The sequence below is a fragment of the Eleutherodactylus coqui genome, chromosome 3 (genome assembly GCF_035609145.1).
Source record: "Eleutherodactylus coqui strain aEleCoq1 chromosome 3, aEleCoq1.hap1, whole genome shotgun sequence".
In the NCBI taxonomy this organism is placed as follows: domain Eukaryota; kingdom Metazoa; phylum Chordata; class Amphibia; order Anura; family Eleutherodactylidae; genus Eleutherodactylus; species Eleutherodactylus coqui.
Window position 1 is genome coordinate 24033094 of NC_089839.1, and position 14705 is coordinate 24047798.

Consider the following 14705-nt stretch of genomic DNA (forward strand, 5'->3'; position numbering starts at 1 on the left):
TACATTACTATAATGGCATGTACATATGAGGCATCTTATATAAGTGGCCCTTTAGTGATATTGAAGCAATATTATCATGCGAATTGATATCTATTCCTTTTGAAAAGGGACTATACGATAAGAGTCAAATACGAGATCCATCTAGGTTAATCAACATAGCATAATGGAAGAAAGAAGTTGGAGGATTATGACTAAGGAAACAGCTGTGGGCTCATGCAATATGAATCTGAACTAGCTCATTGATCTCTATCTTCTCCAAGGCTTCCAACTGATTTAATACCATGGAATGCTTAAACGGAGCCTTAAATGATATTAAAGGGTTAAATCAGAGATGCTTGAGCGATTATGCGATCATGCGATGCAGATTTACATGGGCCTGCTTTGTTCTGCCCCTTGTGATAGATTAAAACTGTTCCTCTAGCATTGGATGCCGGGGGGGGGCGGGATGTAATGTGCTAATGAGGCGGCCGCATCACTAGATGATGTATGCGATCACATGACATGAACTCTGACACTCAGCCAGCCCCCCTCCAAACCACGCCCCGTGATGATGTCACGACGTGATGCGTATGGTCAGGTGACCGGGAGCAGGTCACATGACCTATTGCTCCCAGGAAGCCACTGATCAAAACGAACTTTTTACTTCATCAAAGATGCTATGCCATTTAGCAATGTGCAGGGAGGACTCATGCTACATCTCCCAGGTAAAGAAAACGTCAATTACTAATGTTCATAAAGGAGGAAGAAGTATTTTTTAAAGCGATTGTGTTCCACTTGATTACCATGGTTACCAGGATGTGTATGGGCGTTGCATTAGTATACCTGCTGTGTGGATTGGCCGCTGTGGGGTACACACCCTTAATGGGTGTAGCTATGCAAGCCTTATTTAAGAAGCTAGGCTACAAGGATTCAGTATGCTGGCAGTCCACCACCAGGACTGTCATGCTGCCGCTTGTTCTATTTATTTTATGATTTCATTCTGCTTTATCTGATCCTGATAGGGGGGGAAACCTTACAACCCTTCACTAGGCTGAGAATTTGCCTGACTGCAGAAAAACCCTATTTAGTGGGAGCTATTCTATTGATAGCTTTTGAGTATATCAAAACTCACCTACTAAAAGGATCTAATAGACAGCGATGTATTACCTGGGGAACCTTTTTTTAGTGCGCAGACTATCTGGGTATTGACCAAGACATCACTCTAAGTGATAACTGGGCACTGTTCCTCTAGGAAATATTATTAGGCTATTAAGTACCGCATATCAGCTTAAGAGGTATTATTGCAGCGATCACTCCTCATAGTGGGGTGCTAATTCAATACAGTACCTTACCTATACTTACTCATTGCCTCTAATGGATTATAGTCCTAATCTATAAACAATTTTCTATACTCAGTTGATGACTGATAACCCTTTCTCCAGGGAATCATCCCAGGAGATACTTGAGCCCCTGAGGAGCCCACGCAGTGGGCGAAACGCGTAGGGCAATTACAAGGTCTATTTTGTACATAAAAACATCTGGGCAATTACAAGGTCTATTCTGTACATAAAAACATCTCATGTCTATTATACATTGGACTATATGAGTTGCATGTAGATTCCGGCTAATTACGACATCATGTTCAGGTTCGGAAAAAATGCATAGGTTTTTTGGAACATTAAAACCAAGAAACCCCCCCAAAAAAAGAGCTATCTTTTGGACGTAAAAGACATAATAAAGAAAACGTTCAAGATCGATACTGATCTTGAAGTGTTACTGTATGATACAATTTCACATTCCCTACCGGATAGTGGATTTTTTTTTTTTTTTTTTTTGTTTGTGTGTCCATAAGGTTTTTAAGCAATATTTATTAAAAGTTAATTTTTATGAATTTATATTTTTGGGTCCTAAAAGTGAGCGTAGGTAGCCTCACAGGAAGCAGAAGAATCAGCCGGCTGGAGATGAGGTGACCAAGGGGGACTGCAGGAGAAGATCGGGGAAGAGAAATAGGTATAGATTTTTTTTTTTAATGACAGAACCCCTTAAAGGTGCATTTAAACGGAACAACTATCATTCCAAAAATTACTCAAACAAACAAAAGTGAACGAGAATTGTTCAGTTTAAACGGCAATGACTGAACAACAAACAAGAATTATGTGCTTCTCATTCGTTGTTCAGTTTCAGCCAATATAAAATCATCGTCGGCTCGTTGGCTTCTCGTTGCGGGTAAACACTGATCATTCATTATAGTTCACATAGGAATGAGAAAACACTGAACGTTAAGTGAACGAGAAGTCCACGATTCCCAATGATAATTTGCCTGTCTAAACAGACTGCCTGAGTGTGAACTGATGACGTCACCGGCTCGTCCGCTCCTGTAAATGAGAATCCTCAGATTCTTAATAGATGTAAAAAAATAACAGTTTATGCCAGTTTGGCCACACGCCTTTGCCATAACGGCAAGCTCCTTTTTTGGATGAAGTCCAAAGTGTCTAAAGGTGATAATTCTGATGCAAAGCATGCAAGACTGTTTTTTTTGGCACAATTTGCACAAAAAAGTGGCCAATTTTCAATAGTAAATCTGCCCCAATATGTATATACTACATATATACACATGACCCTGTATGGGAGAGCAGCAGCACTGCATTATTACTGACACTAAGGGCCGGTTCAGATGACTGCATTTTTGCCCCCTATAACAGTCAAGCAGGACATTCACTAGGCTGATGTTTCACACGGACTAATGCTCTACGTCAAATACATCATGCAGGAGATGAACACGTGGAATCTCTGTGGGTAGAAATACAGAGGGAAAAAACAAAAACAAAATCCTGATAGGAGATTTCTAAAGACCACCAAAAGCAACAGAAGAAACGGAAATCTTATTATTGAGACAAATAGAAGTGGCGTCAAACCGCAATGAAGTAATTATCATGGGGGACTTTAATTAATCCGGATATAATATGGGAAGACAAAACCTGCATATCTCACAAGGGTGATAAGTTCTTAAGAACAATTAAAGATAACTACCTTGCCCAACTTGTGCGGGAGCCAATGAGAGGGAGGGCCATTCTGGACTTAGTATTAACTAACGAACCGGACCGAATAATAGGGGTGCAGGTTGAGGGGCACTTAGGAAATAGTGACCACAATATAAATAATTTCCAGCTATCTTTCAATAAGAAGCCTTATCAGGGAGCAACAAAAAACCTAAACTTTAGTAAAGCAAAATTTGATCAACTACTATCGGTAACATTAACTGGGACAACATCCTCAAAAACAAAAGCACAGAGGACAAATGGGAGAAGTTTAAAAACATCCTAATCACCTCATGTGAGCAGTTCATACCCTTTAAAAACAAAAGAACTGCAAGTTGAAGGAAACCACTGTGGCTTGACAAGACTGTAAGGCGGGCAATAAACAAAAAAAGAAAGCGTTTAAACTACTAAAGCAAGAAGGCAGCGAAGAAGCGCTAAAATCATACAGGGAAAAAAACAAAATATGTAAGGAAAAGATCAAAATTGCTACGGAGGCAGCAGAAAGACTGGTCGCCAAAGAAAGCAAAAATAACCCTAAACTATTCTTCAAAAATATTAACCTTAAAAGGATTTCCACTGAGAGCACTGGCCCTTTAACAAATAATGCAGGAGAAACCATAGAAGATGATAGGGGGAAGGCAAATCTATTAGTTTCTTTTCAAGTGTATTGACGAAAAAAAAAAAATGCCACACAAGATGCAGGGGGATAAAACTAACCCCCTCTAAATATTGCATGCCTAATACAGGAGGAAGTGCAGAGTCGGTTAAAGAGGATTAAAATTGATAAATCGCCAGATGGAATACACCCAAGGGTTCTAAGGGAAGTAAGTGACATGATAGCTAGACCGCTATTTCTTATATTTATGGACACTATAGAGACCAGGATTGTACCACTGGATTGGCGCACTGCCAATGTGCTTCCAATATACAAAAAGGGACTAAAAGAGAACCTGGTAACTACAGGCCGGTAAGTCTCACTTCAATAACGGGAAAAATATTTGAGGGGTTTATGAGAGATGCCATCCTAGAATACCTAAAGGAAAATAATGGTATAATTCCTCATCAGCATGGGTTCATGAGAGGTCAATCATGTCAGACCAATCTGATCAGCTTCTATAATGAATTAATTCTAGGCTGGACCTGGGAGAGTCTATTGATTCCATATATCTGGATTTCTCTAAAGCATTTGACACCATACCGCATAATAAATTGATATATAAAATGAGACAGCTCGGATTGGGTGAAAACGTGTGTAATTGGGTAAAGAACTGTCTCAGGGATAGAAAGCAGAGGGTGGTAATAAATGGTTCGTACTCAGATTGGGCCACCGTTGCTAGTGGGGTGCCACAGGGCTCAGTATTAGGCCCCATTCTGTTTAATATATTTATTAATGACCTGATAAAGGGGCTGCACAGTAAAATATCAATATGTGCAGATGATGCAAAATTATACAAGGTAATTAATACAAAGGAGGACAATATACGGCTACAAAAGGACTTGGATAAACTGGGGGCTTGGGAAGAAAAATGGCAAATGAAGTTCAATGTTGATAAATGTAAGGTTCTGCACATGGGCAGGAGAAACGGATGTCACCAATATACACTAAACGGGGTACTGCTAGGGAAAAGTGACATGGAAAAAGACCCTCGGGTACTAGTGGATTGTATACTTAACTGGAGCAATCAATGCCAGTCAGCTGCTCCAAAAGCAAATAAAGTATTGGGTGCATTAAAAGAGGTATAGGGGCGAGGGACAAAACATTATTCTTCCACTATATAAGGCACTTGTCAGGCCTGACAGGGAATACTGTGTACAGTTTTGGACACTGGTGGTCAAGAAAGAGGTTACAGTGCTTGAGGGGGTTCAAAGAAGGGCAACTAAAATAATAAATGGAATTAGAAGACTGGAATACCCTGAGAGGCACCAAAATTGGGATTATTTACCATGGAAAAAAGACGACCAAATAACTATGTATAAATACATGAGGGGACAATACAAGGATCTCTCCCATGATTTGTTTATACCCAGGACTGCGACGATAGCAAGAGGGCATCCGCTACGTCTAGAAGAAAGCAGGTTTCATCACCAACATAGAAGGGGATTCTTTACTGCAAAAGCAGTGAGGCTGTGGAATTCTCTGTCTGAGGATGTGGCAGAGAGTTATTGGCAAAATCCATAGAGGAGTTTAAGAGGTCACTAGATGACTTTCTAGAATGCTATGCTATTACAGGATGTAGTCATTAAATAACCAGCAGGGTTGTTGATCTCAAATGTTGATCCAGGGATTACTCTGGCTGCCATTATGGAGTCAGGAAGGAATTTTCCTCCAAAAGAGCAAAATGGCTGCTTGGGGTTTTTGCCTTCCTCTGAACCAACAAGGGAGGGGGTTGAAACAGGCTGAACTAGATGGACATGGTCTTCAACATGGTCTTCATTCAGCCTAACAAACTATGTTACTTTTATATTGAATTCTCATCCATCTCACAGCCTTGAATAGCGCACAATGTGAGGGATCCGTGATCATCATGGGCTTCTAAAGGGTTTTGCTCCCGGTTTTCTTGAGTACAACATGGATCCGGCAGTGTGAATATAGCGCTATACTGATACTTACTTCTATATAGGAGAAATCCAACAACCGCAGCAACAAGAAGAGCGACGACCACCACAGCGACGACCACTGGTGTCACCCAGGAACTCGGCTGTTCTGGTTCTGGTTAGAAAACAGAAGGGTAACGATGAGCTGCGGATTATACTGAGAGCTTCATGTATCAGAGATCCACACGAGAGTCTCCCCCGCTGTAGTAACGACATACGTGTAGTGTAATAGTATCACATACATGCGCAGGATCTAGATTTATATCTCTTCACACAACTCCCTCTTATGGCCCATTCACATGACTGTATTTTCCGGGACAACATGTGAGGGGCGCTCAGCCACATTATTCTAGTCACGGACACAACATAGAATATATGCAAGTTATTATACATAAAGGCAATTTCAAATCCCAACGTCATAGAAGAATTTGGGAGTACAAATTTATGACCATGCTTGATACTATCCAAAACTAAATGAATCTCGGAGGGAGGGGTTTGCATCAGTGGAGAATATGAGCAGAGGTAACACGCTGGCCCAGTGACTCCCTAACACCAATTAAGAGACCACAAAACTTTCACATTCCTTGTCACTGAACTAATTTAGTATTTAATATCCTGCTCATCCCTTTCTGGTATTTATCTTAGTGGTTATTAATCACACCATATCTTTGTCTTCTTATCCTGTTCTGGAATTCTTTTTAAGTGCAAATTAATCACACCATGTCTGTGCCCTCACATGTGATCATGTGTATATCTATTTATATAGCTGCATCTTCAGATCTGTTCTATTTGCCTGAGGAAGAACCCTGAGTAGGTTCGAAATCTCACTATAGCATCATGTTAAAGTAGTGTCTGCGCTCCAAGGAGGAGAAGTAAGAATATGTAATGATTGGTTTAAATATAAAGTGCAGATGGACTCATCTGGTGTGGGGCCTGTCGGATGTTCACATCTATGGTCTACGTAGGCAATCACAGAACCTCACAGACATATAATCCTGTCAAGAAAGATGGCCGTTAGAGCGTCAATGGAAATACCCGGGTTGTGGGACCTCGGTTGTAGACAGCAGGATAATCACAGGGTGAACAGAGTTATAATTCACAAAGTGGCTTTTCGCTCTGGTGTTAGAGCATTTGGCCGTGGTGGTGAGACAGAATCCCACTGTGCACGGTCTCTCAATAGGGCCCAAAGAGTACAAAATGTCTTTGTTTCTCTTCAAGTCAACTAACTTGTTTTTTTCTCTTTTTTAGATGATGCGCACCTTCCATGTTCCGGTTATGCCCACCCGTCACACAGCACCTAGGACCTTCTTTTTGACCACCTTGCACTGTCTAAATTTTTTTTATTTTTGTACATGATTGTGTCCTTATATATTATGACCATACAATAAACATTAATTTTAATTGTTATTCACATTTCCTTGACTTTACCTTCAACATGGTGCGTTGTGTATTGAAATTCTGAGTACCTAAGTGCCCTTCTGCAGTCTGGCATTTGCTATATGCAGCGCCTCACTATGGTGACATGTTATTATTGAAGTCCTTTTGCTATGCATAGTATGGTACGGCCACTGTTAAACAGAACAGCCTCTTATGTTGTGTCTACATGGACCTTGCGCCGGACGCGGTGACGTCATTTCCTGACGCTCACTGTCTTGTGGAACGCACCTACGTCGGCTGTCATGTGGTGGCACGCTCCCATGCGGCGCACGCGGTGACGTCATTTTTCTGATGTCCGCTGTCACGCTGACCGCATTTACTATAAGCTGTCACTGGTTGACACGCCCCCATGCGGCATCCCGTACCAGGGTTACCTCCTATGTGTCATCACCCCCACATACGTCACCATGAGGCTTCCATATAAATATCTATGCTATTGTGCGCCGTTTATCCCGGCTGGTACGTGATGATATGTACATGTGACACTTCATCTTACCCAGTAGATTCTTATATATGTGTGTATATATATTTATATATGGCACCATATAATCATTTGCGGTTACTTTATTATGCAATACTGCATCATTAGTACATGTCTCTATACACACACTGACTGCACTAGGGATAGGTTTTTTTCTTGGTTGATTGGTTACTAGGCAACTCCCTATTTACTGCAAGCTGGATGTGACATCACAAGGGTGGAGCTCTGTTCACTACTTCCTTATCACTATGCTATTTAAGAGCTAGCTGCTGCACCCTGTGGACATGTGGAACATGGACTCCATACCTTGTGTCATCTGTTTTTTTGGTGCGTATCATCTTGTTTTTTAGTATGCTCTCTTTGGTTTTTATCTATGTAAATATTTTATGATATGTATGTACGTTGAGATATTTGTTTAGTGTTTATACACTTTTGTTATTGTCTTTATAGGCTTGAAAAAAACCTTTACAGTTTGAAACGTCGCCTAATTTTTAAACTATGAAACAATAAAGCATGTTCCTTTAGACAAGGAGTTTTTTTTGTGCATCACTATATGCTGCCACCTTTTCTGCTATACGTGTTTCCCCAAGGGGCTTCTGTCCATAGCCCTGTTGGTGGCTCTGCATCTATCTAACTAGATTTTTTTCGCTACAGAGAACTAAGATTCTCCTCTATTTAAAAATACTATTTTTCTCTAATTTGCCTCCCCCTAGTATTTTACTCTGGTGGGGTAGAGTGTGTGCCTTGGTCTTTTGCTTACTACTGTTTGTTATTAGGACCGGCAGCTCTCGGGGTCTCCGCATCCGCACCACCGGTCCTATCACCCGAGCTGATCAGGTGCGGCGCAGGGGAGCTCCGGTCTTAGTGACCTCCCCGGGCCGTCGGGGTCCCGGACACTGGCTCTGGGCGCGTGCTCCTGGGCTCAAGGAGCGGCGCCTGGGTGGTCAGTTGCTGGAGATGCGGTGATGCAGTCCACGTTGCCATGACATCCTGACTAGCAGCATCTGCACTTGCTGCTGGATGTCTGGGATCTGCACTTGTTGCCTTTTGCCTGGGTCTGGCTGCTGGCAGGCTCTCCGCCCCAATCAGCTGCTGGAGCGGGAGTTCTGACAGCATTTAAACATGCCTGTTTCTCTCCAGCATTGCCAGAGTATGCTTGTCTCCAGGCTACACCCGCTTTACTCTCATCTGATTTCCCGTTGTGACCCTCTGCTTTTGCACCTGACTTTGACTTCGCCTAATCCCTGGTACCGCGTATTCTCCAGTTGCCGACCCAGACTTCCTGACTTGCCTCTGTGTCTGTTTGTCTCGGTATTTGTTTGTAAGTCTGACCCCCTGCCCCCGCTTCCCTAGTGAGTGTAGGTACCGTCGCCCAGTTGTCGCCCTGGGGCCTAGCCCAGGGGGGCAAGTAGGTAGGGACAGGGGTTACGGGATGCGTTTAGGGACTTCCAGTACCCGAACCTCAGTACCCTGACATTTGTATGCGGATTATATGCTATTGTATATTACACAACCGCGTATCTCCCTTCCAGCGATTTTTGCAGAGATTCGCAGGTTTGGCCAATTGAGTAACTTTAAAATTAATAAGTCAAAATCGGAGGCACTGAACGTATCTATACCTCCCGGGGACGTTGCTAGCTTATCACAGCGTTTTCCATTTAAATGGAGGAACTCTAGCATAAAGTATTTGGGCACACATATAGCTAGAGATGTGTCGTCAATATATTCTCTAAATTACCTTCCATTACTAGAACGTACTATTAAGGACTTAAATAATTATGGCCAAAAATTCTTGTCCTGGTTGGTCTGTATTAATGTTCTTAAAATGGATGTTCTTCCTCGCTTCCTATATCTTTCAGACACTCCCCATTGTCCCTCCAGAGGGTTTCTTCAAACAACTACAAACAGCATTTACCGCATATGTATGGGGAGGGGACCAGAGTAGGATAGGTTTTAGAACACTAACAAGACCTAGAGGGGATGGAGGAGCGGGGCTACCTGACCTTAGGATATACCATTTGGGCTTGGTTTCTAATGCGCTTGTTTGACTGGCATTTCCACAAAGAGTCCAAGCAATGGGTGAGTCAAGAAGAGGATTTGTCGGAAACGAAGGTGGGGGGGGTTTGTCATGGTTGGCACAGACATTAAGACCTAATACTATAGAGCGCTCGCCTTTTGCAGAAGATTTCCTGAAAATGTGGGATAAATCGTCAATAACATACGGACTGTCCAATAAGAGGGGACCATTAACTCCATTATTTGGTAACCAAGATTTCCCTCCTGCTATGGAGGCTTCCAGCTTCCTAGGTTGGTCAATGAAAGATGACATTAGAGTGTATCATATTTTGAGAGAGGTAGGGGTCCCATCTTATGAAGGCCTGAGGGCAGCTCAACCAGGAAAATCATTATCATGGTTCTCATACATGCAATTGGCACACTTCCTGAAATCCAATTACACAAATTTCTCGATTATACCCACTCCCTTTGAAATACTATTTACTAAAAAAAATCACGCCCACCTAGATGCCTGTCAAAAGTTTACCAAGAAATTATGGTAAATACCTTTAACTGCCCCACCTTCATAAACAAGTGGGAACATGACTTGGGATGTTCAATTGAACGCGAGGAATGGGAGAGAGCCTTCTTACTGGCTCACAAGCTGCCCATGGCCTGTAGAGCACAAGAAAGGAATTATAAAATAACGAGGTGGTACAGATGTCCAGCTATGTTGCACTGCATTTTCCCCGCGGTCTCTCCAGATTACTGGAGGTGCGGTAAAGAGCTTGGAACCATGCTGCATATTTGGTGGAATTGTCCTAGCCTTGTGGAGTGGATACAGGGGCTAATGGGTTGATGACTATGGAGGAGTTGGTGGCAGAGGAGAGAGATAATCGGGAGAAGTTTATATGTATTTGGAGTCCTTGGATGCACTTCCAGAAATCTCCGGAATGTAGGGGACTGATTGGAAACTAGTAGAATGACGTTTAGGATCGATCTTTATTGTTCTTTTTATATGTCACATGAGAAATAATAGCTTCACCTGGATATAGACAGATATTTTATTTTTCCATATATCATTATACTACATATTTTTCCTTTCCCACTGATATGTGTATGGTGCATGGATTACAGTTTCCCCTTCTCCTTCTTTTAGAACAATCTAATTCTGGTAACTGTACGAAGAGCTATGATTCACGGGAAAGCTTAAAAAATAGGGCTTAGGGTGCGTTCACACGAGCGCATAAACGGCGCGGTTTTGCGCCCAAACGTATATACGTGACCATCTGAGGCATTGGTTTCCAATGTATTCGTTCGCACAGGCGATTTTACGGCGCGTAAAAACGGCAACCCGGAAAAAAAACGGAACATATGCGACCGAAATACGTGCCGGCGAATATTCGATGGCCGAAAAGATAGTTTGCAAAGTAGGAACAAACGATAATATGCTTTCTAGCTCTGGTCATGATCGCCGAAAAACGTTCTTTCCGGCGATTAAACGCTGCGCACGTGCGAACGTAAATACGCCTACGCTCGTGTGACCGCGCCCTTAGATAAACGCAACTGTTGGGTCATTTGATAGACAGGAATGTTAATTAAGGGATATTAGCACAATTAAGAATTATCACTTGTTGTTTGACTATCTGATTGTGTTCTGATATAATAGGTGGTTTAGTGAAAGATACAAGTAATGATGATGATGATTGAAAATGTTTATTTACAGTTATCTAAAAACTAAAATGCTTCAATAAAAACTGATTAAAGGGGTTCTGACATGAATAATTTTTTTATGCTTTAGCAGCCATTGTTCCCTGGTCTGCCTAATGGACCCAGGGAACCCATGGGTTAATGGCTGCTAAAGCATAAAAAGATAACACTTACCTGTTCTTCTGTTGTTGTTGACATTGGGGGGTCAGCTCCCGGCAGGCAGTCTTCTTCCTCCAGCAGCCGCGCCGCTCCGGGATCGCGCGCATGCGCAGTGGAGAGGTGCCCTCTGACAGGAGCCAGGACGGGCCGCGTCTCCACTGCGCATGCGCAGCACTCCGGAGTTCAGCCGGACGGACGGGCCGCCCACAGCAAGCACTGCTTGTGACGTGCTTGCTGTGAGCGGTCCGTCCGTTGACCTCGGAAGTGCCTGACGGACGGACCAGAGCAGGAAGCGGTCTTTTTGACCGCTCCTGCTCTGCTTTAAAGGCACAGAAGAAGATGCCGGCTGGAGGGGACATGCCTGGCGATCAGGCCAGGCCAGGCAAGGTGAGTACAATTTTTTTTTTTTCATGTCAGAACCCCTTTAAGCATAATTCACAAAGTGAGAAAAGAGAATCCAGCGCTGCTGTATGCTGTGTGGATACAGGGTGGAGCGGTAGTAATGTGTAAAAACAGGGATGTATCAGGTTTATGATGCTATTTTTTGAGCACTATTGTACATGTATCTCATGGGGTGTGAGGGGTTAAACTGTGACTGGTTTACTAGATCCTGAGTCAATAACATGTTCAACAAGAACAGATTCATTGGGATATACATACAGACGGGTCTTTCTTTAGATTCACTCTTAAAGGGGTTGTCCCGCGCCGAAACGGGTTTTTTTTTTTTCAACCCCCACCCCCCCGTTCGGCGCGAGACAACCTCGATGCAGGGACTGAAAAAAAGAACAGCACAGCGCTTACCTGAATCCCAGCGCTCCGGTGACTTCTATACTTACCGGTGAAGATGGCCGCCGGGATCCTCTACCTCCGTGGACCGCAGCTCTTCTGTGCGGTCCATTGCCGATTCCAGCCTCCTGATTGGCTGGAATCGGCACGTGACGGGGCGGAGCTACACGGAGCCCCATAGAGAACAGCAGAAGACCCGGACTGCGCAAGCGCGGCTAATTTGGCCATCGGAGGGCGAAAATTAGTCGGCTCCATGGGAACGAGGACGCTAGCAACGGAGCAGGTAAGTAAAAAACTTTTGATAACTTCTGTATGGCTCATAATTAATGCACAATGTATATTACAAAGTGCATTAATATGGCCATACAGAAGTGTATAGACCCACTTGCTGCCGCGGGACAACCCCTTTAATGCAACTTTTAATTACTTTACAATTGACTTTGCTGTGATAAGAGATCAGCCCCATTTACACGTAAAGATGATCGCTCAAAAATCACTCAAAAAACAGTTTGAGTGACAGTTTTGAGTGATCATTTTGCATAACTACTAATAGGCACTAATGTCCATTAGCAGCTAATTAACTGAGCCTTTGGGAGATGTATTTACAGAAGAGCAGGCAGTCTGTTCTTTAAATACATGCCCTTTGCTCTGCTGCGGGCTGTCGGCTAATAACAATGTTATCGGTGCTGCCCGCAAAGAACTCAGCGTGCGGTCCCTACTATAAGCTGGCAGGCCAAACAATGGTTTTTATGCTGAACTAAAAATCATCGTTCGGCCAAAAGCTAATGATGGTAGCATTTACACGCGACGACTATTGCTCAAAAGACACTGTTTGAACGAATTTTGAGCGATAATCGTTGCGTTTAAATGGGTCTTAGTGGATTAAGATAGGATAACTTTCTGCAATGATCTCACAATCAGGGTAAAATGTCACATCTTTATGTCTAGAACTCAGGGGATTATCGGACCGCTAAAATAGGGGCGGGATCAGTAGTGGATCTATTTAGATGATTCACATTAAATGGGATGTCTGACCGCTGCATTGTCTCCTCGCAGGTCCTTCTCCCCAACACCAGTCCTATCCCCCCACGTCATTACACACTGCTGCTGGTACCGTAACCATCAGTGCTGCTCTAGAAACATCCTTACTAATGATCAAAGCACCCACAACAGATCCAGATAACATGTGCGGCAATACGACTGCTATATCACAAAGCAGCCGGGGCGAGACGGAGGGTGACCCATGGGGCGAACAGCAGGAAGTGATACATTCTTCTGGCCATGTGACCAAAGGACAGAGCGGACCTTGGGGTCTGTTTTAGATTTCGCCTCCTGCCCATATAAAAACAAACTTCCTTTTAGGTGACCAGACGGTCCTTTAAAGGGAACCCATCACCTCTGATCACCACAAACTAAGTTATGGTGCTCTTCAGGGAAGGTGATGGGGGAGCTGAGGGATGTAACTTTTATACTCACCTGCTCTGTTGTTCCCCCGCTGTTGTTCCATTTCTATAGGACAACATGTGCACGGTGCTCTGAAGAGAGTCAGAGTTTCAGACTGTGTGCGGCCTTCACTGGGGGGACGGAGCGGGAAGAGGGGAGCGGGTAATTATAAAAAAAAATAAATCCCCTGGCTCCGCCATTACCTCCTCAAACAGCATCATAAGTTACTTTATGGCGCTGTTCAGAGGTGACAGGTTCCCTTTAATGAGATGCCGGTGATCGATCAATAGATTCTATAATTATATATCACAGTAGTGATCGCCAGTCATGACATATTCCATAGTCTTCTGTCATCCAGCCACTAAGGATATAACTCACCCCACACAATGTTCAGCGGCGCCCCCAGGCTGCTGTGATCCACATAACAGGAGTAACTGTCGTCCTCGCCGGGCATCACGTCCGCACTGACCCTGATCTGATAGGTGCCGTCAGGATTGGGGAGGACATGTGTGGTCTCATATGTGGGAACGTCATCCACCCCGTTCTTCATCCATTTCACATCCACAGGTCTGGGATGGAATCCGTACACCTGACAGTGAAGCATCAAGGTGCCATCTTTATGCTGACCGGATACCTTCACCTTTGGCCGAACTGAGAGGGAAATGAAGAATATAAAATGACAAGAATTAAGATGACGCATCAAACATCTTCACTCGGTAAGAACGAGAGCCGACCCTCCAGCAGCTGGGCATATGAATAACATGCATGGGGGCAGTACTGAGTCACTTACATTCTGGGGACTCTTTCTTTGTGTCCGGCCGCATAGTACGTGTAGTGCACCAGACCTGTGTATGCCATATCTGTGTGCAGGTATAGTACTCAGCAGCGCCCCCCTCAGTATAAGGAGGGGTGTGAGTGGTTGTCCATCAGTACCTTCACCTGTGCGGTGGCTCCTCCATATAGCAGTCTGGCTGTCTGCATGTTGAGGGATGTGGTGCTTCTACCTGCCCTCTTGTATTAGTACATTGGTAATTATATGGCCGCTTCCTGTGATTGTGTTTGTTAATATATTCAGTGCCTAT

General features: G+C 43.6%; 1 protein-coding gene and 1 long non-coding RNA gene across 4 annotated transcripts in view; one reads left to right on the top strand and one right to left on the bottom strand.

The window, feature by feature from the left end:
* LOC136620512 (class I histocompatibility antigen, F10 alpha chain-like) overlaps nt 1-14705 on the bottom strand; it is a 48207-nt gene that overhangs the window by 5613 nt on the left and 27889 nt on the right. For 2 of the 3 annotated variants that reach the window (XM_066595328.1, XM_066595330.1), the window contains exons 4-5: nt 14002-14274; nt 5629-5727 (exon numbers count right to left, since the gene is read on the bottom strand). In XM_066595328.1, coding sequence (XP_066451425.1) covers nt 5629-5727; nt 14002-14274 — 372 coding nt within the window. The remainder of the gene's footprint in view (nt 1-5628; nt 5728-14001; nt 14275-14705) is intronic. The other variant, XM_066595329.1, reaches the window with a different exon arrangement.
* LOC136620516 (uncharacterized) lies at nt 652-6917 on the top strand. The gene is made up of 3 exons (XR_010791150.1): nt 652-704; nt 1894-1989; nt 6861-6917. It is a non-coding gene; the product is annotated as an uncharacterized lncRNA (long non-coding RNA).